This window comes from Chironomus tepperi, unplaced genomic scaffold (genome assembly GCF_022539635.2).
Source record: "Chironomus tepperi strain 1889 unplaced genomic scaffold, CSIRO-AGI_Ctep_v1 contig_34, whole genome shotgun sequence".
In the NCBI taxonomy this organism is placed as follows: Eukaryota; Metazoa; Arthropoda; class Insecta; order Diptera; family Chironomidae; genus Chironomus; species Chironomus tepperi.
This window is the reverse complement of record NW_027226156.1, coordinates 1,197,669-1,217,912: the sequence shown is the minus strand read 5'-3', so window position 1 is coordinate 1,217,912 and position 20,244 is coordinate 1,197,669. Positions and strand designations below refer to the sequence as shown.

Sequence of the window (20,244 nt, the reverse complement as noted above, 5' to 3'; positions counted from 1 at the left end):
AAATGATCGAATTTGGTCAAATTTGACTAAATAATCATTCATATTTTAGTTGGCTAGTTACGTAGCTGCAAAATTCGATTTTTGACCCCTCTTACCCCCTCCGTCATTGTGTGCCACCCCTCCTTCCAGCCAACCTTCCCAATCTTTCAAAATCAATCCAAAATTCATTTTACTAACTAAACCAACCATCCTACCCACAAAACCAGCTTCATCCACCATCTACCGGATACCATAAATCATAATTGATCTACCTAACCATCCAAGCAAGATAAGAAGCCAACCCAAATCGTCACAAAAATATTAAACAGTCCCCGATACAGCTGGTTTCATATTAAAGTTAACGAACTAAAACTAGAAGACATTTGGCAACTGACAAGTTCATTTAACACCGCAAGGTGGTAATTTTTGTGTCATTAAGCACACATTTTGGCATAATTTTTTGTGTGATCAAATTGAGAATTTTTATGGTTGAGATGGCAACTGAGTATTGAGACTCAATATGAGACAATGTGCAAAATTGGGATTAACGGTGGATAAGGAAGTGATTTTTTGGGGTATTGTGGTGATGAATGAGTGATATGATGCTGTAGATAGCACAAATCGGTTAATCGATCCCAAATCCGGTACTAGGCCGACTTGTCTCAGGCATTTGGACTATTCAGGCACTCTATACCATCCCATACCAATTCTGAAGACATTGACATTCCAGCACCCACAAACAAGCCCCAAATGTCCCTTATAACATCAAAAACACCAAACATTCCTCATGTCGATCGATTTTTCTAAGCAATAAGCAATAAGAAGCACAAAATTAATTAAAAGAAGTCCACAAAAGCAAATATTTCTTAAAAGTATTATCGAATTACCCTAGTTTAAATGCTGACATGCTGCTATTTTTTTTGCTTACTGAAGCCACTCATGATACTTCACCGTTTTTATCATTTATCCACTTATTCGCTTGATGCCTTTTTAATTAAATTGAAGAGAACTTTTTTATTTTTATTTTGTGCCTACATTGTTCGCTAAGCTTGCGTATTAAGTAATGTAAAACTTCCGTCTTGAGTGTAATGAGCATTTATCGCTAATTTGACTCGTCAATATGATTTGAGAAAGCTTATTAATTGAAACCAAATGAGTGTGTTGATGTGGTGGGTGTTGGGATGGAGTTTGGTGATTCTTTTGGGTATTTAAGGGTTGTTTGGATGAGTTGGGGTAGCAGGATGTGGGAAATATTGGAAAAATGCAGATCTGATGAGAATACTCATCATAACCACGCATATGATGCTCTAAACTCAACATATCAACTCAATATGACATTCTTCAACTAATCCCAAACTCAACACACCAAGATTTAATTAAATCCATCTAATTCCAATACCCCCCTCCCCACAACCACACGGCACATGCCACTTGAAACTTAATAACCTTCTCAAAATCAATCGCAAAGTGTTCAAACTTATTCTTATTAATAATTCATTGATTTAAAAAAACCGCAAGCATTATGACACACAGAAGTACGACATTGGAGACCCTTTTCCACCGTTCAGTTCCTCACATTTTGCAAAATATTAAAATATTGTCATAGAAGCCATACTGCTGTATATTAATATCATTTCATGGAACATATTGGAAGCCTCGACATGGAAATGAAAAATTTTTTATGCAGAACAAAAAAAAAGTTCTCGAATTTCTCATCCAGAAAGGAAATGGCCATCTCCAGTCAGTGACAATCAAGTATTTTTTTGCGTAAAAGGAAGTTGAACAATCTGTCACATGCTTTTATGTTTGTCTTTTTATGAATAAATAGTCTGGATTTTTGATGAGAAAAAATATTATGAGGATGGAGTATTTTTAGTGATATTCTGTGCAATATGTCATATGGTTCCTGTATGATGTGATGTTTTAGGGAATTATTAAATGTCGGATGAAGTGGATTTGCGTGATGTAGGAATGAATCATGTTTGCAACGGATTTGCATGAGTTTATGAAATATTGAAGGAAATTTCAATTTGTGCGTCATATTTAGGGATCGACATCACTGTCTCTTCCCAGAACAAACCACACAAAATCCTACAATCCCCTCAATTATTCACAGCAAAAAATCTGCACATTTCAAATCACAAAATTCAATAAATCAATTTTTTCCATCTTTCAATTCTTCTTGTTCCTACAAATTGAGAATATAACGAAACAAAACCCAAAAAAGAAGTCGTTCCTAGAAGAAACGATTAATTAGGACAACAAATAACAGCTGCTTCTGTACTGTCGTTGAGTTTCTTGCTGAATATTTTTTATCTCATTAATTCTTTCGCGAATGTTAGCAGATGTTGCTGATTTTTGGGGATTTTTTATCATATTAGAGACTTTTGTCCTATATATTGGACAGTTTGGATGAGTTATTGGATGGGATATTGGAACTTTGGAGCTTGTTAATATTAGCTGTGAATAGAATCTGTTGATAGAGACAGTATTACACTTAGGATTGGTAATTGGCAAGCGGTATAGAGCCGGATAGAGCCAGCTTCAGACGCCGACTGTGAATAGGTCTTGCCAAGCCTATTAGCTTCCTAAATCATCAATTTAACAATCTACATCCCTAAAAAATTGTCATAAAAATTTCTCACAAAATGTTTGTCATCAAAAAACACTCCACAATGTGTTCACATGTAACTAAAACTCTATTAAGTAATAATTCATATAAAATAATATTGAAGACTATAAAAAAGCAAATATGAAATTTGAGACGATCAAGGAAGTGTTTAACAAACAGGCACCGTAAAAAAAAACTACAAAAGATGTTTTTTCTCTCAAATTTTTACACATTTTTGTGTCCTTTTTTCTTGTCGATTGAGTTCTTTAAGACATTCTTTAAACGGTTATTAATGCTGGCTGTATTGAGTTACTGTAGATTTTGAAATGTATGGCTGCATAAGCTGGTATGAATTATGAACATTTTGAGTCTTTTTACCCCCAATGTGGTCCTTTTTCAGTTACAAAAATTCATCTAGTCCACATGTGTTGATGGAAAAAAATTCAAATGAGGAACTAAAAAGAAAACTTAGTTAAAAAATGTGTCGCATTAGTCAGACCTTCATGCATGCACATGTGTACACACTCAAGCATCTTTATTTTTTAATGAGAAATTTTTTCTGTTTTTTTGTGAATGCCGACTTTTTTTTGGAGATTATTTTTGGAAATGAATATTTTTTTAATGAATAAAATGAATTGTTTGCTACGTCTGCACATGTGACTGTGATTTATTGGATGATGTAGGAATGAATGGAAATGGTCTGATGAGTTTGATGTGCAAAAATTGTTATTTTTGGGATTATTTTGGAGTAGATTAGGATAGAAATGGGTGTTTTGGGGTTGGTTAAGAGAGAATTAGGTACTTTAGGCTGTGGAGCACTATAACCTGTGGGTTAGTAAGCTTAAGATGCCATCTAATGGAAGCTATGAAGTACAATTGACCAGAAAAGTAAGCCAACTTGAGAGAATGTCTCAATATTGACTTTCTAGAGCTTCCCAAACTCAAGACATCGACATCCTTACGAGACAATGCCTAGCTACTCATGTACATTCCTAACATCTCTCCTTCAAGTCACAATACACCTGAATCATAGAAACTACATACCCATCCAACTTTCCCACACTAAAAAAATCTCATCAATTTCTTTTTGTAATAGAAATCCAAAATGCAACAAATTACACAAAAAAAGCTATGCACTTTCTTGATACATAAGCACTCTAATGTGTCATTATGTTTTTCAATTTCCTCTCATTGCACTTTTTGTAAACTGATCATTTTTATGCGATAAACGTTGTTTAATTCTGCAACATGAGATCATAATGAAGGAGGAGAAAAGCGAAGCTAAATAAGCAGAATGGAAAGCATAAAGCAGAAAGAAGGAGGAAGACATGTGAATATGACATGTGCATTTATGGATGATTTGAATAACAGAAGCAGGCAGGCACATACATTTTTGATGTAAAAGTGAATGAGATCATGTTGCGTTGGGAAATTTTGTTCTTGGAAATTTTGGGACCCGAGCGATGATTTTGAGACTCAGACTGGCTGTTCCATCCATTCCAAACACTAAATCACTTAGAATTTACATCCAATTTATGAATAATCCGCTTAGTTATTAAAATTAGCAAAACAAATTTAAATTCTACTTTTTATTGCTGGAACTGCTGTCTTGACTTCATATTTATGTCTAGAATCAAGCAATTTTCTCCTCGATCAAATCTCATTTTTATTATTATCAGACTTAACAAAGAATGTCCATTAAAAATTATTGTATATTCTTTAAGTAGTTCTGGGCTGTGTGATAAACATAAATAAATGAGAATTAAGGAAATTAATCTGATTGATGAAATAAAATGTGAAATTTGTAAAATGGAATCAAAATAAGAAGGTTTTAGTCTATGTTATTGGATCTTTAGGAATGAAGGAAATTGGAGCTCGTAAAAATAGATTATTAAGGTGGAGAATTTCAGGCTATATTTAGTGTAAAAATGTGGAGTTTAAGATAGTGATGATTATGAAGGAGTTAAGGTACTTATTTGAGTTATTTTTGATGATTTTGGGTTTGAAGACAGCAATTTCAACAATAAGCTGGCAAAACATGCAAATTTAGTATCAAAATCCTTCAAATTAGACAATCTAACCTCAAATTTCTTCAAATCTGATCAATTTAACCTCAAAATTCTTCAAAATTTTCTCATCATAACCTTAAAAATCATTAAATTTTGTCAATCTAACCTCCAAATTTTTCACATTTAACCATCCCAACCTCCATACCACCCATCATAACCTCAAAAAGTCACCAAATCAACTCATTTGAATCTCCAAATCCCCCAAACAATGAAAATACTAATTTTCTGATTCATTATTTAATCCGATCAATTTAAGCACCTTTTTTCACTTATCATCAGCAATAAATAGCAAATCGTCTGCCTGCCTTTTAAAATTACATCTCATATTCCATAATCGGTTCCTTCAGCTTTTTCTCAAAATCATCATCATCATTTAATGACTCTTTCTTTGTGTTCAGTCCAGTCCCAAAAAAATCGCCACTAAATCATTTCATGCAGAATAAAAATTTAAATCTTTAAGCAGATGATGACGAAACAGACACATATCATGTCATGGAATTGTTCCTGGCTTTTGAATATCGCGCATGAAAAAAAAGCGGATTAAAAAAGACAAAGCAAAAAGGCAAAAAAAAGATCAAAATCGACAGTCAGAAGCCGAATGGAAATGAAAAAAAGTTCTGCAGTCGTCACGACTTTCTATGTGGATTGTCTGACTAAATACTTAGAATTGACGACAATAAGTTAAGAAGATTTTCTTGAAAATTTTTTAAAGACTTTTAAAGAGGAATCATTTCTTTCTGTATGAATGTTAATGCGACTTATTGGTGACCTCAGATGTTGTGCCGAGGGGATATTGTGCTTGAGATGTCTGGAAGACATGGAATTTTGGAGATTTAGTTTTAAGTGGATGACCTTTAAGATGCTTGAGTCATGATTGGGATGCTAAGTAAGTATACTCAAATTAGTATACTCAAGTTAGTACACTCAAGTTAGTATACTCAAGTTAGTATACCCAAATTAGCATACTCAATTTAGTATACTCAATTAAGCATTCTTAACTTATCTCACTGAAGCCATACAAGCTACAACATCCAACTTCATCCCAAACAGCCTAAATGCAATTCCACTTCCAACCATTCTCCAATCCCTGTAATCAAAACTGTTCCTCAACATTTTTACTCAATGCACATAAAATTTGCGACAACACAATGCAATTGTTTTGTTTTAAAAGACGATATTTGTACAGATATAAATTTTAAAATTGGATATATATGCTGTTGAATGGATACCTGGATGAATTGAAGACGAGATGTGTATTTTTATGGAGAGAGCTTTTGTTTGTTGTGAATGAAATGCAATAAATTTTACAATTTCTAAAGCGAATTGAGTCACTTTTTTTTGCGTTTGATGGAAGTGATTGTTGGATGAAATTTTTGGAATTGAATTTTGAGGTTAGGTTGGCGAATTTTGGGGAGTTTTTGAGGTTAGGGTTGTGAATTTGAATAGAGCTAGTACACTTAAGTCAGTATACTCAAGTTAGTATACTTAAGTTAGCATGCTCAACTAAATTCGGACAATTTTGAGGTTAAAGTTGCCAAACCAGACAGTTTTGAGGTTATGTTTGCGAATTTAAGTAATTTTGAGGGTAAAATTGACAATTTTGAGTTTTAATTGCAAGTTTAGAGAGTTTTGAGGATAGAATCGCAACTCTGGAGATTTTGGAGGTTAGAACAACAACTTTTCATCAACAATTTTTTTGAGGTTATGCAGCTTAATGTACATGAAAACACTGCAAACAACCTCTTATCGTTAATCTTTAACCCTTTTTATCCAATTCCATCTCAATTCTTCTTTCAATTTTAACAAAATCCTCTCAAAATCTCCAGAAATGTGACGATAAAAATGCATTTTTATGTTCAGAGACAACAAAGACCTCATTGTATGCAGCCAAAAACTCTTCAACATATAACAAGCACTCGCAATTTAGCTCTAAGATTGCAAAAGATTGCGAGAATTTCTTAAAACCTTTTTTTCTGTCTTTTTTCATGATTTTGATCATCGTCTCAGCTTTAATGCTTATCTGATCTTTTAATTCCTTTAAATTTCATGAAAATACGACATTTTTGTATGGTGCAAATGCAACAACTGCCTATTGTTAGGAACATATAAGATGATTATTATTGTTGTCTAAGGGATTATGTGCAACAAAACATGTTTAAGGGGATTTACTTCTTTCTTTGTTATGGAATTGAATTCTTGTGCATGTTCAATAGAGAATTTTGGATTTATCGGATATTTTGTGACATTTTTTTGAAGGAATTTTGATGGAAATGGGATCGAAAATTGAAATTTTGACATTTTTTCAATATTTTCAATTTCTATTGAATTCCTGATAATTACAGGATTGATATCTTGCATCATTTTACAGGTCTAGACTCAAACTTTCCTAGAACTCATCTACAAACCCGACAATTGCTTTCCCACACTTGACAATCCCAAAATTTCTCACAATTAAATATTCAAAAAACATTTTTTTGTGTCCTTTGGGAAATGAAATTTTTATTGTTTTATTGCTTACAGCATGTTGTTAATTGTTATGTCCTGTACTGTATTGTAGCATGAAACAAGACATGACAATTTGTAAGAATGGTTCATAAAAATGACAAAGCGCATGCCATAAATCATGAATATTTAAGGAATGAAGAAATTTGGAAGGAACTTTATGAGCGGATGTGGATTTTTGGGGACATTTTTTTATAGATTCTGGTCAATTTTTGGATGTTTCAACTCGATCCAAAATCCACTTCTTTACCTCAAAAATGCATCTCTGCATCTTCAACCTCTTCCACAAATTTCATTTCGTGTTCATCTCCGTGTGTCTCACTTTTTCTATGCCAATTTGTGCATGCAATTCCTCCCATACAATTTTGCAAAAGCATCAAGACGACCTCCTTCTATGCAGCAAGAAAATACAAGATTTTTAAATGATTTTTTTTTTCTCGCTTAACTAAAAAGTCAAATAAAGCGTAAAAATGGGAATTTTTATACTTTTTGCACCTCGTACGTGACTGCTGTTATGCATGAGATGTGCAACAGCACGAAATAAATAAAATTGAGCGTCTTTTGTGCTTTATTGAAATGAAATTTTATGTGAATATTTTTGCATGCAATTTTCTGATCTGTTTGTTGTTCTGTTCTGCTTTTTGTTGTGCATTAATGATGTGCATTTATGGTCCTTGAACATTAAGAACATGAGATGTTGTTGAGGATGAAGAATAGACAAAAGGGACAAGAAAGAAGGAAGAATGGATGTGAATTGTATGGAAATTGTATGGACAGAAATGGTTGAATTTGAGTTAGGAAATGTAGCTTGAATTTGGGGACTGAACAAGTTGTAATTTCAGTAAAATTGTACAAAAAACCACTAAAACCCAACCCAATCCCATCAAACAACTCAATCAGCTCTCGAATCCAACCAAAACTCATGCAATCACCCAAAAGTCAATAATTTCCATTGTTTAATCAACAAAATAAACATAACCTCAAAACAACAATGAAGATGGCACGGCATGGCATTCTAGTTTGCAAAAGTTTTGCTAATATTTTCTATTTCTAGTTTCACTCGCAAATCCTCAAAAGTTCACTGTCTTCACATAAAAAACTTATGTTACGATACAACGTGGTGGAGTGTATGGGATGGAAAGAAGAAGGCATGGAGGAGGTAGAAGAGAAAGAACTGCAAAAAAATAAAGTTTGTAATTTGATTTTAAAATGCAAAAGAAGAGAAGAAATATTGTTAGAAGGCATAAAAGCTAGTAGGGTTCGCCAAAATTAGATGCAGATAGATGCAGAGATGCAGAAAACTGCAGGCCTGCAGAAGGCCTGCGCATCTGGATGCGCATCCAAATGCATCTGAAAATTTAACCAAATACTTTAAAAACTCTGAAAATGACAATTTTTCACATGAATTCACATATTTTAATGATGAAAAATCTTGGAAAATGCTAGTTTTCCCTTAATTTTCATATATAATGATGAAAAACTTGGAAAAACACTGGAAAATTACATTTTTTTAAATTTTTAAAAATAAAGTTAGAATATCATAGAAATGTTATTTTTGATTTAGCTTTCCAATTACGACGGTGAAAAACTCTCAAAAATGCAATTTTCCATCATTTTTTATGAAAAAAATTTCCATACAAAAAGTTCAGATGGATGCAGTTGGATGCAATTGGATGCGCATCTGGATGCACATCTAGAACAATAGAAACTGCAGGCCTGCTGCAGGCCTGCGCATCTGGGCGAACCCTAAAAGCTAGTGATTGTAATGTAGAGACGTGAGACCCTTGAGATTGAATTTTTTCAAAATTTTCAATTTTTTTAACTTTTTTTAAATTTTTCAATTTTTTTAAAATTTTTAATTTTTTTTTTTAATTTTTGAATTTTTTAAAAAAATTTTAAATTCTTTTTAAAATTTTTCTAAAATTCATTTCAACTCAAAATCTCCACAAGGAACCTCCATACTTAATATTTAAATCATGGATTATGTTACATTCACTTCTTCTCTGTCTCTTATTCCATTCATTCCTTTGCATGTCTACCTCACTCGTTGCATGTGCAATATGACTTTTTGCTTACTCGATAATTTTCTTCTTTATGCTTTCTAGGTATAAAATTTAAAATTTTATTTCTGTATTGTTTCTTATAATTTTTTATATAGAATTAATGATAGTAATAAGGGAAATTGCATCGACAAGACTAGTTGTTATCATTTTTATTTTTATTTTTGTGGGCAAATTGAATTTGAAATGGCGAAATAATAGTAATTTGGATTATATAAAAATTGAGTTTATGGTGATTGTGTAAGAAGTTGGATTTATCTATATATATTTTTTTAAAATTTTCAATTTTAAATTTTTAAATTTTTCAGTTTTAGATTTTAAAAATTTTTTATTTTTAATTTTTAAATTTTTTGATTTTTAAATTTTTTGATTTTTAAATTTTTAAAAAATATTTCAATTTTATTTAAAATTATTTGATTAAAATTCAAAAATTTTTAATTATTTTCTCAATTTAACGACAATTTTAACTTTTTCCGATCCATTATTCTCAAAACCAGAATCAAGTTTAATTACTTAAAATCTAGGTTACAGTCCAATTTTGACAACCAGAACAAAAATAATTAAATCTTAAAATCCCACCGACATTATTTAATATTTTTCATCAACGAAGACAGAAACCTGTCTATCGAATGTCCACTAGGGGATTAAATTCATCCATTTGTGACTGTTTTTAAAATAAATATTTTTCTTCTTTTATTTTTGTGCCTCAAAAGACTAGATTTATGAGTGAATATTAATAAGAAAAAAGCCACAAAATTCAATAATTCTTAAGTCCGTCTTAGAATTTCTTTTTGTATATTTTTAAAGATTGAATTATATTAACTTTTTCTGTTATTCTTGTTATTATTATAATCTTGACTTCGCTGTTGTTGCTGCTGGTTTCTGCTGTTATTGTCTCTGATGTCGCTCTGTGTGTTTTATTATTTAATCTCTTATTTATCCTATCAAATTTGTATCGAATTTTTATGGTTTTTTCTTCGATTGCAGGGGTGGGTAATCTGTGGGTTGCGGTACTATAGTGTACTGGTGGGTGCATCTAGGGATTAGTTGGGGTCAAACTACCTATATGACTTAATATTTTAGTGCCCCGAGGTAATATTACTTGCATATCTCCCGAGGCTTTCTTGCATACCATTACATACCATTTAGGTTGCTCAGACATGCTCTGATCCACCAAAATCACTTAAAATCCTCAATTCAACATCCAACCTCCTTCTGTTCCCCTATTACACTCTATTATCTCTCCCAATGATCCCAGCTAACATCTGTTAAAATGATCAAGAATCTCAAATTTATCTCAAATAACACAAAAGACTTAACTGTCCAAAAAGCAACCAAAGAATCCATTAAAACGACACTGTAAGATATTTGATATCAAGCTGATTAGCGTGACATTATTATGATATCACAATAAAGTAAAATGGTCAAATACAGAAATATAGAGAGAGATGGACACACGCACACGCATACAGGCAGCATTTATATCAGTTATAAATAATCGGACTAAAAGAGACACAAAAAAGTTATGAAAATTTGTTTCAGACCTGTTTTAATGTCTCCCATAATCGCTTGTAATGTTTTCATTAAAGATTAAAAGAATTCGTAGGAAAATTTGAATATTTTTTTCGAGATGAATGGTCATTTAGTATGCATAATCAGCACCAGACCTGGATGGTGGACTTAACATGAAATTATGTTTTATGAAAATTGTAATAATTAAAAGACATCGCGCGACATGGTTTGAGTATTTTTAATTGGATGTAGTTTAACAGAACAGGAAACAAGTGAAATAAATTTGGCATGTAACTGAACTGTATTTTTGGTGCTTAATGAGTTATGAAGTATGTTGAACAAGCTTCTGGCATTCCAACTTAAAGATTTGAGTCATAATGCACCGCAATCAGACCAGCAACTATATGTCGCATATATTATCCATGAATGCCCACATTAAACCACTATATGCCTCATTTATGCGCACTCTTATATGCGCCCTTTAAATACGCACCCTATATGCGCCACTTTAATGCGCCACTTATATGCGCCACTTATATGCGCACCATATACGCACTCCTTACATGCGCTCAATATATTTTCTTTATATGTTCTATAATCCACAATCCAATGAAGCCTTTTAGGCTAAAGCAACATCTAATTAGTATGTATCATCTTCAAATCAGCATCATATTTTAATATTTCCACATTTTTGCCTTAAATATAATCCCAAAAAATTGATATATTTATTCATAATTCGTACCTTACCGAAAAGAATTTACATAAAATGTTAGCCTTATTTGTACGAAATTACTATAATTAAAACAGCAGATGCTGTGTCGGCGTTATTTGATTGTTTCTGTTTCTAGTGGGGTACAGTATGGACATAGATTCAGTAATGAGTCTCTTGAACTCTTAGAGTCAAGAATATTAGGTAGTTTTTCAGCTCTTCAAGCTATTTCAAAGCCAAATTTTCTGCTCATCTTCACATCGAATCCACAAAAAGAAAAATTCGAGCACAGCAATCTACAATTCCAAAAAAAGTCATGACAACCGCAGGCACTGCATGCAGAAAGCATCATCATCACAGCACAAATAATCTCATGTTCCAATGCATTTTGAGGCTCATCGAGAGAAGAAAAAGTGGCTTCACAAGTTTCCATAATGTTAGGCATGAAACTGTCTAGTTTCTCTTCTCGCTTGCTTTTTTTTGTTATGCTGACTTGTTTGTTGTGGATTGAAAATGAAACAACATTCATAATTACGATGAATATAAATCGTTGGAGGAATTTATTGAAAATGCATTTTTTTCCTTAACTTTTTTTTTGGCAAGTAAGGAAAGTTGGGAGTGAATAAGGCGCATTTTTGAGTAATTGTTATCTTAAATGTGGTTTTGTATAAATACTGTCATTCAAAGTCCATCAAATTAAAAAAAAACAGCCAAAAAATAGTCAAAATGTTGTAAAATTTGAAAAAAAAATTTTCTCCACCTCGAAAAGTTTTTCTTGTTTTTCCAGAAGCTGGAAAATTTTTGAAAACTTTAAGATAGACATTTTTATAGAAAAAAGTGGCAAGCAAAGTACACAGAAGACTAGAATTGCTAAAATTGCAACATTTTCCAAAATTCTCAATTTTTCTTTCAAAAATTTGACCAAAAAATTGAATTTTTGTTTCCTCAAAGACAACACGTCCCAAATTCCCCATCAAATCGCATATCCAGCTAATAAACATAAACATAAAGACTCTGAAAACTGCATGATGCCATGCAAAAGCCAGCAAGCAGTAACATGCAAAAAAATATAATGAACGATGATGCAATTTACATGCACATTAAAGTTCCAATAAAGTTCTGCATTTACATTCACATGAAAAAAAATATTGTATACATTTTTATATAGAATAAAACGAAGACTATCGATGATGATGAGAATGAATGAAGGGCATGATGAATATCAAATGAATATGGCATTGAATTATACACAAAAAAAAAGATGATTACGGAAAATTTGCATTTGAATTGTGATTTCGATGTGAATTCGATGATGCTTTACTGGCGATTGAAATTGAGAGATATTGAATTAATGGAAAAATGTTTGCATGTCAAATTGGATTTTTTTTTGTGAGGTGAAATTGAATCCGTGGAGAATTTTTATGACGTGATAGGGTTGACTTGGTGTTGAATTTAATGAGAATTTTGGGTGATTTTGATGTTAATTGAATTTAAATTGATGGAAATTGAATTATGAGCCTTAATTCTGGTCTGGAACCGGATTTTCAGACAATTCTACTCCGTATGCCGTCTGACAACATCCCAGCACCTCAACAACTCTATTATACAGCTCAACATCAATTAAAAATCACGAAAAAAATTCTAATTAATTAAGCAATCTTAACGTGATGAATAATCAGCATCGATGGTGATTGTAAATTGATATCTAAATTCACAGACTTTTTTTTTCTTGATAACTCAATTAAAAATCCTCTTTTACTATGTTGTCTATGAAAATTATTATCGTCATATAATCAATGATGGCTTAGCAAGATGATATCAATAAATATTAAGGAGTAGATGGAAGACTGCGTATCTTGATCAGAATTTTTAGTGAATAAAAGAATTTTGAGAAGAGAGTAAGAAGAAGAAATGAAGAAGTTTTTGAGATGATGGTGAAGATGTATGGGATATTGTTGGGATATGGGCGATGTGGGGTTGAATTTTGATGATTAAAGGGGATTTTTAGTAGTGTAGAGATTGCATTGGTGCTGAAAAATTGATTGATTTGACTAATTCAACAATTTCAGGATATGCAACAGGGTAGGTACCCCACCTCTATTCCTTCTTTCTCTATTTTGGACACAGCTCTAGAGTTTTCTAGGGATTTTTGGATCAAATATGGTTTAAGAATGAATTGCAGATCATTCACATTGGGGACGGAAGAGAGAAGGACGGGGTGGGTCCCCTTACTGCCCTGTAACCTGAAAAAATGAAATTTTATTCCATTTTTCCCATCCATTTCATACAAATTGCTCCTAAAGCATCCACCGAATAGAACTTTTCTTAATTAAACCATCTCGACGTGTCAACAAATTTCCAAAAATCAATAAAATTGTTAAATTTATTTTCCCTAACAACTCATAACGATTAATAAAGCAACAACAAAAATACTGAATTTCAGCTTCGTGTTTGTTTTATATTTTGTTCCCTCATATATTCTTGTAATGCTATCAGGTTACACAAATATGGTATTGAGCAAGTTTCTCTTGTCTCTTATTTTTTCCAATTTCTTTATTCTTTTTTAAAAAAGAAATTAAAATAAAAAAAAAGACACAAAAAAGGAAGAGAAAATAATGAGATTGTGAGGCTATAATGAAGACGACAACTCAATTTTCCCATATTTATTTGAGATGATTCGGCTATGGATACGGGTGATTCTGGTTTGTGAGTTCTTTGGGGGACTAGAGATGGGATTGAGGGTAAGGAAGTGAGCAAGATGGCTGAAATTGATCAAAAATGCTCAAAAGTTAGCAAAATCCATCAAAAATTGATGACAAAAATTGATGAAAAATTGTCAAAAAATTTTTAAAAATGTTAAAACAATCATCAAAAAATGTCAAAAATTGCTCAAAAATGTCTCCATTTAATTCCATTAAACTTCAACCTTTTCATTAATATATCCAAAAAGTAATAATTGCCACATCTTCCTCAATCAAAATTCATCATCTTTACTCAATTCCATTTGCACAAAATTTGCCAATTTAAGCAAATAGCAATTCAACAAAAAGCTTTTAATTCTGTGTGTACCGATGACAATGAGCAAAAATTGACAGAAAAAAAGAGTCATTTAATTATTATGTAAATATTTTTTAAAATTTTGTCATTCAGTCGTCATTATTTTGTGTTGAGTATAATAGCGTATGGTTGTGGATGAATGTATGGATAGATGGATGGATGAATATTTGTCGTGATGAGAGAATGATGGAGTATGAAGTGTTTGTCATGGGATAAGGCAGGGTTTTGCAATTTTTTGGTGACTTTTGAGAAAATTGTGAGAAATTCCGCAATTTTCGTGAATTTGATAATTTAGAAGGCTGCAATCTTGACTGCACTCGGCACCCAAAGGGGTCCCAAGGGGGGTCTATTATGGAACCTGAAACAATTCTCAACCTAGACTCCACCATCTCTACAAGCACCTCACACTTAAACTCCACATATCACCATTACAAACAACAACACAAAGCCTGACATCAGCAAAAAAGACTTTCAATTCCAGCACAAAAACACTTTTTTAAAAGAATTCTTTTTATTTTTTTCGTCGTATTGAATGTCAAGAATGTCATTACAATCCATGAAGTTTGATAAACATATTCGACTTTGTTGTATTGTTTGTTTGGATATGAATAGGAAATAGAACACGAAAGTATATTTTTAAAATTCTTTGGAATTGGAATTGGCTTGATAATTGTGAATGGTATTTGAGATAGTTGGGTTCTTGGGAATTTGGAAAAAAGGTGCAAATTTAATTTAAAATTTAATTTTTTTTTGAATTTTTCAAAATTTTGAAATTTTTTTTTAATCTTTTTAAATTTTAATTTTTTATAAAATTTTCAATTTTTTTTACAATTTTTTAACATTCACAAAATCGTAAAAACATCTCAAAAACACTTCATTACATCCACATCTTGTCATCGCTCGAACCCCAATTTCCATCTACATATTTCAATTCTCATTAGTCTCAACATCATGTAAGCAGTCACTATTTTGATTTATATCAGAATTAATCACGATGAAAATGAGAAAAACAAAAACAAAAGTGATGAAAAAATATACAAAAAAAAATTTAGAATTTTTTCTCCCTTTCTGGAAATTGTTTAGTAACAAAGAGCTGTGCATTGGGTAAATATAAACAATTGTAATAAGTGGAGATGAAAAAATATAGAAAAACGTGATTCTAATTAATTAAATGATTATTTTTGGGAAGAAAATGGGGAAATTTTTGGTTGTTTTTGTTGAGGAAAATTGAAAAGTTGAAATTAAGAATTAAAATTGATTTTTTGAGTATTTTTTGCTGTATTTTTGGATTAGCTGTTTGATTTTTTAATTCAAATCCCAATTTTCATTTAAATTCTTTAAAATATTCCAAAAAATTCCATTTTTTACTCTTCAAAATCTTCCCATTCAATTACTCCATTTATCACTTATTACTTAACACCTTCGATACCCCAAACAACAACAACATCTATAAAAGAATCTCACAAATTCTCAACAATTTATTTTTTATGATTTCTTTATTAAAATCAAAGATTTTTTTCACATAAACACTTGAATTATGTAACATAAAATTTGTGGGCAAAACAAAAGGGCGAGAAAGTCAATGAAATAAAGGTCCGACTAAGGACATGGACAACAGAAATTGTGTAATTATCACATCGGGAATGGGAATTTTTATTGCTTTTTTTTTGAGAATTTTGTGAGAATTTTTTTGGAGATGATTTTGAATTTTTGAGGCATTTTGAGGTGGATTTGAAATAAATTTTGACATTTTTTGATGTTTTTGAATTAAAATTATAGAATTATTGGAAATTTTGACGATTTTTTGAGATTTTTCAATTTAAATTTGAGGAATTTTGAGAAAATTTGATTAAAAATGTTTGAATTCAACTGAAAATCCTCAAATTCTAATCATCCTTGACCCCTTTAGCCCACCTACCCCCCTTGATCCCCCCAAAAAATCCAAAAATCCAAATAAATCCCTCCAATCCCATCAAAATTATCCCCTAAATTAAGCAACAATCATTAAAATAATCCAAAAGAAAAAAATCATCAAATAAACTTAAAAAGACTCGATTGAAATTCGATCCCAAATGATCCAAGCTGTCTTATTTTTATTGAATCTCTCACTTTGCTTCAATTTTATTGCCTTTATTCTCCATCTTTCTTCATTCCTCACAGCGTGTCGCGTTTTAATTTCTTTTCCTTTATTTCTACTTTGTTTAGAATTTATTGCTCGTGAGCTCCTCGATATCAATAGACCAAAAAAATACTCAAAACATTTAATAAAAACATAAAAAAAAATCGTGAAGGTTCAATAAAAATATTTTGGGGAAGGGAATCTTCATTATTAGAGTTGATAAATGCACGAAAGTAAAAATGATCATGTAAATTAAGAAATAATCAAAATTATTCATAGATAAAGTCATAAAAATCTGGTTCCCGGTAAGAATTTTCTTTCGATTATCAACTTTCTTTTGTTCTTAAGTGAGAATTTTTGGATGTTTTTTATGGACTTTGAAGTTGACTGAGGGCGACTGAGAGCATTTGAGGGCTACTAAGAGTCACATAGAGTAAGTAAGAGTCAGTTTTGAAGATTTTAAGTCAAGTTAATTTCAGATAGGATCAATTGTGCCTAAAATGAGTGATTTGGATCCAAATGAACCCAAATTGAAGTCTTTTGGATCGAATCAAACCTAAATTGAGTCTTTTAGATCAAATGAATCCATTGAATTGAACTCTTGATTTCAATTGGACCATAATTCAGTCTAAAATACCAAATTGGAGCATTCAAAGCCTTATAGGCCCTTAAAATGTACAATTAGTGTCGAAAATGTTCAGTTACATCAACAAAGTCGAGTCTATATGTTTCAAGTACGTTGAAACTCAGGATTGATACCAAAATATCTCAAATTTTCTGAACAAACATTCACAATTTCTGAGAAATTCTATGATATTCATTGAAATTGCAAGAATCTCATCAGAACCTCAACCATCGTGAGCATATTCAGTTTTGAGACATTGCTACCAATCCAGAGGGTCAATACCCCAAATAAAAATAATAAAAACTCACCTCAAGTGTTGCCAAAAATCGACTGCAATCTTCATCGCTAACATCCTTCTGTATCTCAATCACAAGATTATCATAAACTCCATTACGCACAACAACTGACTGTGCACATACGATGCAAAGCATCAGACACAATAGTTTCACAAGATTTGACATTTTCATGCTTTCACAAAAATTTTTATTTTTTATGTTTTCTAATTTTATTTTATTTTATTTTATTTCGATATGCACAGATGAATTTTAAAAGAAATGACTTTATGTCGCACTACGAATTGTGGAAACAATATTGATTATGTTTGTTGTGTGCGATGCGGTGTCATGGTTACGGATAATGGGTAAAAGTTTGTGAAATTTTTTACAGTTTTTCTTTGCAAATTTTCTAGACTTTTTTTTGTCAATTTTTAAGAATTTTTGTCAATTTTTCAATATTTTTTGTTGATTTTTCTCTCAAAAATCGATACAATCAGTCACAAATAATCCACAAATTCGTCACAAAACTGTTCTTGTCGGCTCTTTTTTTTCACAATTTTCTCTGCCAATTCTTCTCACTTTTTGATCGAATCTTCACAATTTCCAATTAGATTTTTTTAATTTAATTAAAAATTTTCACTTTAATCCACAAAATTTTTGTTGTTGGTTCTTCTTGGCTCGCTGCCTTGGCAATCGTTCCACAACTAAACGGCTTCAAAGTCAACAAACTAATTAATGAGGTAATTTTTATTATTTTTTTGGGTGCTGTTTGGAGGTCGAATTGCGAAGTTTAATTGAGTAATTTTAGTGGATTTGTAAGTTTTGCCGGGTGATGATTTTTTTGTTGGAATTTTGATGAATTTTTGACTCAATTTTCAATTCTAAATTCTCAATTTTTTTTCAAATAATTTTTGATTTTTCACAATTTTTTCTCAATTTCTCCAATTTTTTTCAATTAAAATTCCAATTTTACACTTCCGTAAATATTCAAAATAACTTGACAATTAATCAAAACTTTTTCGTCGTATCCTCTTCAATATCACATTTGACAGATTTGTGTTAAACTCTGATCTGAGCTGATTATGTCTACTTCAATGAATATGATTCCGAAGTTATTGAATTTATGTGTCTTGAACTCTGTCAAATTTGTTTTGGGGGGTGATAAGTTGGTAAATGATAAGGTTCGAGTGATGATATGGATGCTGATGTTGAACTTTTAGGGATTTTTTGAAGATTTTTCCGAATTTTTTACAATTTTTTTTACAGTTTTTTGTCAATTTTTAATCAAAAATTCTCAATTTTCTATTAAAATTCTGTCAATTTTTTCACAATTTTTTGACAATTTTTTTTTCAATTTATCCACAACTTTCAAAATTAATTTTCACAACAATTTCCACAAATTTACTTCACAATAGTCAACAACTAGACTCGATTGATGAAGCATAAAACAGGTGAAATATCGATTGACTGTCTAAATTACTTTCAGTGCCGTTGCTCCGCTTATACTACTTATTTTCTCAGTTCCTATATGCGGCAATTCTGTTTTCTGTGTCTTAATCGTTTCGATTTTTTTTAATCGCTTTCGATTCTGCTTTAGTTTTTGCTTCTGTTTTAACGATTTTATATTTTTGCGGTTCTTTTGATTCTTTTTTATGTTTGGATAATTTGCTGCGCTGAGATTTATTGGAATTGCATGGGACTTAATGATTGTGTTCTTTTTGACATTTATTTGGGTGTCTTGTGTGTTAATTAAGAGATGAGTCGGTTTTTTTGTTGATTTTGGAGCTTTTTTGACTTTCTATCAATTTTTTAAATTTTTCACAATTTTTAAAAAATTTTAAATTTTTTTTAAAATCTTTAAAAATTTTCACAATTTTTCTCTAATTTTTTATCAATTTTTTTGAATTTTTTCAGTCAAGTTTCACTTCAAATAATCCAGAAATGTTCACAAATTCTTCAATTTTCCACTTTGTATTTCAAAATAATTTTTTTAAAATTTATTTCACCTTTTCTTAATCTTTAAAAATTTATCTAAAGTTCACTGCAGCCTCTCCTCTGCCAATACAGAATTTTTGACATTTAATCTTTGTTTATGTTTATTATTTTTTTCTAATATTTTTTTCACTATTAAAATCCATAAACACCGAGCGACCGATGTGGCAGTAAAAAAAACACAAAAACTATGAATTTTACTTTTGTGTTGTTTCTGTGTTTGAAAAGGTGTGAGAAATACTTTGTGTAGTTCGAATAATATGAAAATTAAATTTTTTATCGCACGTCTGCTTGTGACGATAGTTTTGGTAAGACTAAAGTTGAGTTGTGCATGGAGGGAATGAGTGGAACTGACGGTAAAGCAATAGAAAACATTGAGGAAACATTGAAAAACATTGAGAAAACATTGGATTTTAGAATGCTCAGGTAATTTGATTGTTTTTATTGGGAACTATTATGGATTTTGTTGGTAAACATTCGAGCTGAATGAATGGATTGACATGAATGAGAAGATGTACCCAAAATAGTACTCGAGCTATTGTTATCGATGGGATATCCCTTAGAATAACATTTGAATAGAGTTTTCAAGGGATAAGATGTTTTTCTACAATACAAAACGAACTTAAAGTATTGAAAGCTAGACCTTTGATGCTCTTGATTGTGCAGTTGCACTAGATATACCCTAGAAAGCAACGAATCCCCAAATGACACTTGATAAGGATGGTTTTTGTAGT

General features: G+C 31.2%; 1 protein-coding gene across 1 annotated transcript in view; it reads right to left on the bottom strand.

Annotated features, from left to right (window-relative positions):
- The window catches only part of LOC139095613 (calcium-activated chloride channel regulator 1-like), a 47,314-nt gene extending 27,504 nt beyond the window's left edge, over positions 1-19,810 (bottom strand). The window contains exon 1 of the mRNA XM_070647005.1: positions 17,552-19,810. Within this exon, the coding sequence (XP_070503106.1) occupies positions 17,552-17,710 (159 nt within the window). The 5' untranslated portion in view covers positions 17,711-19,810. The remainder of the gene's footprint in view (positions 1-17,551) is intronic.
- Positions 19,811-20,244: the final 434 nt, after the last annotated feature.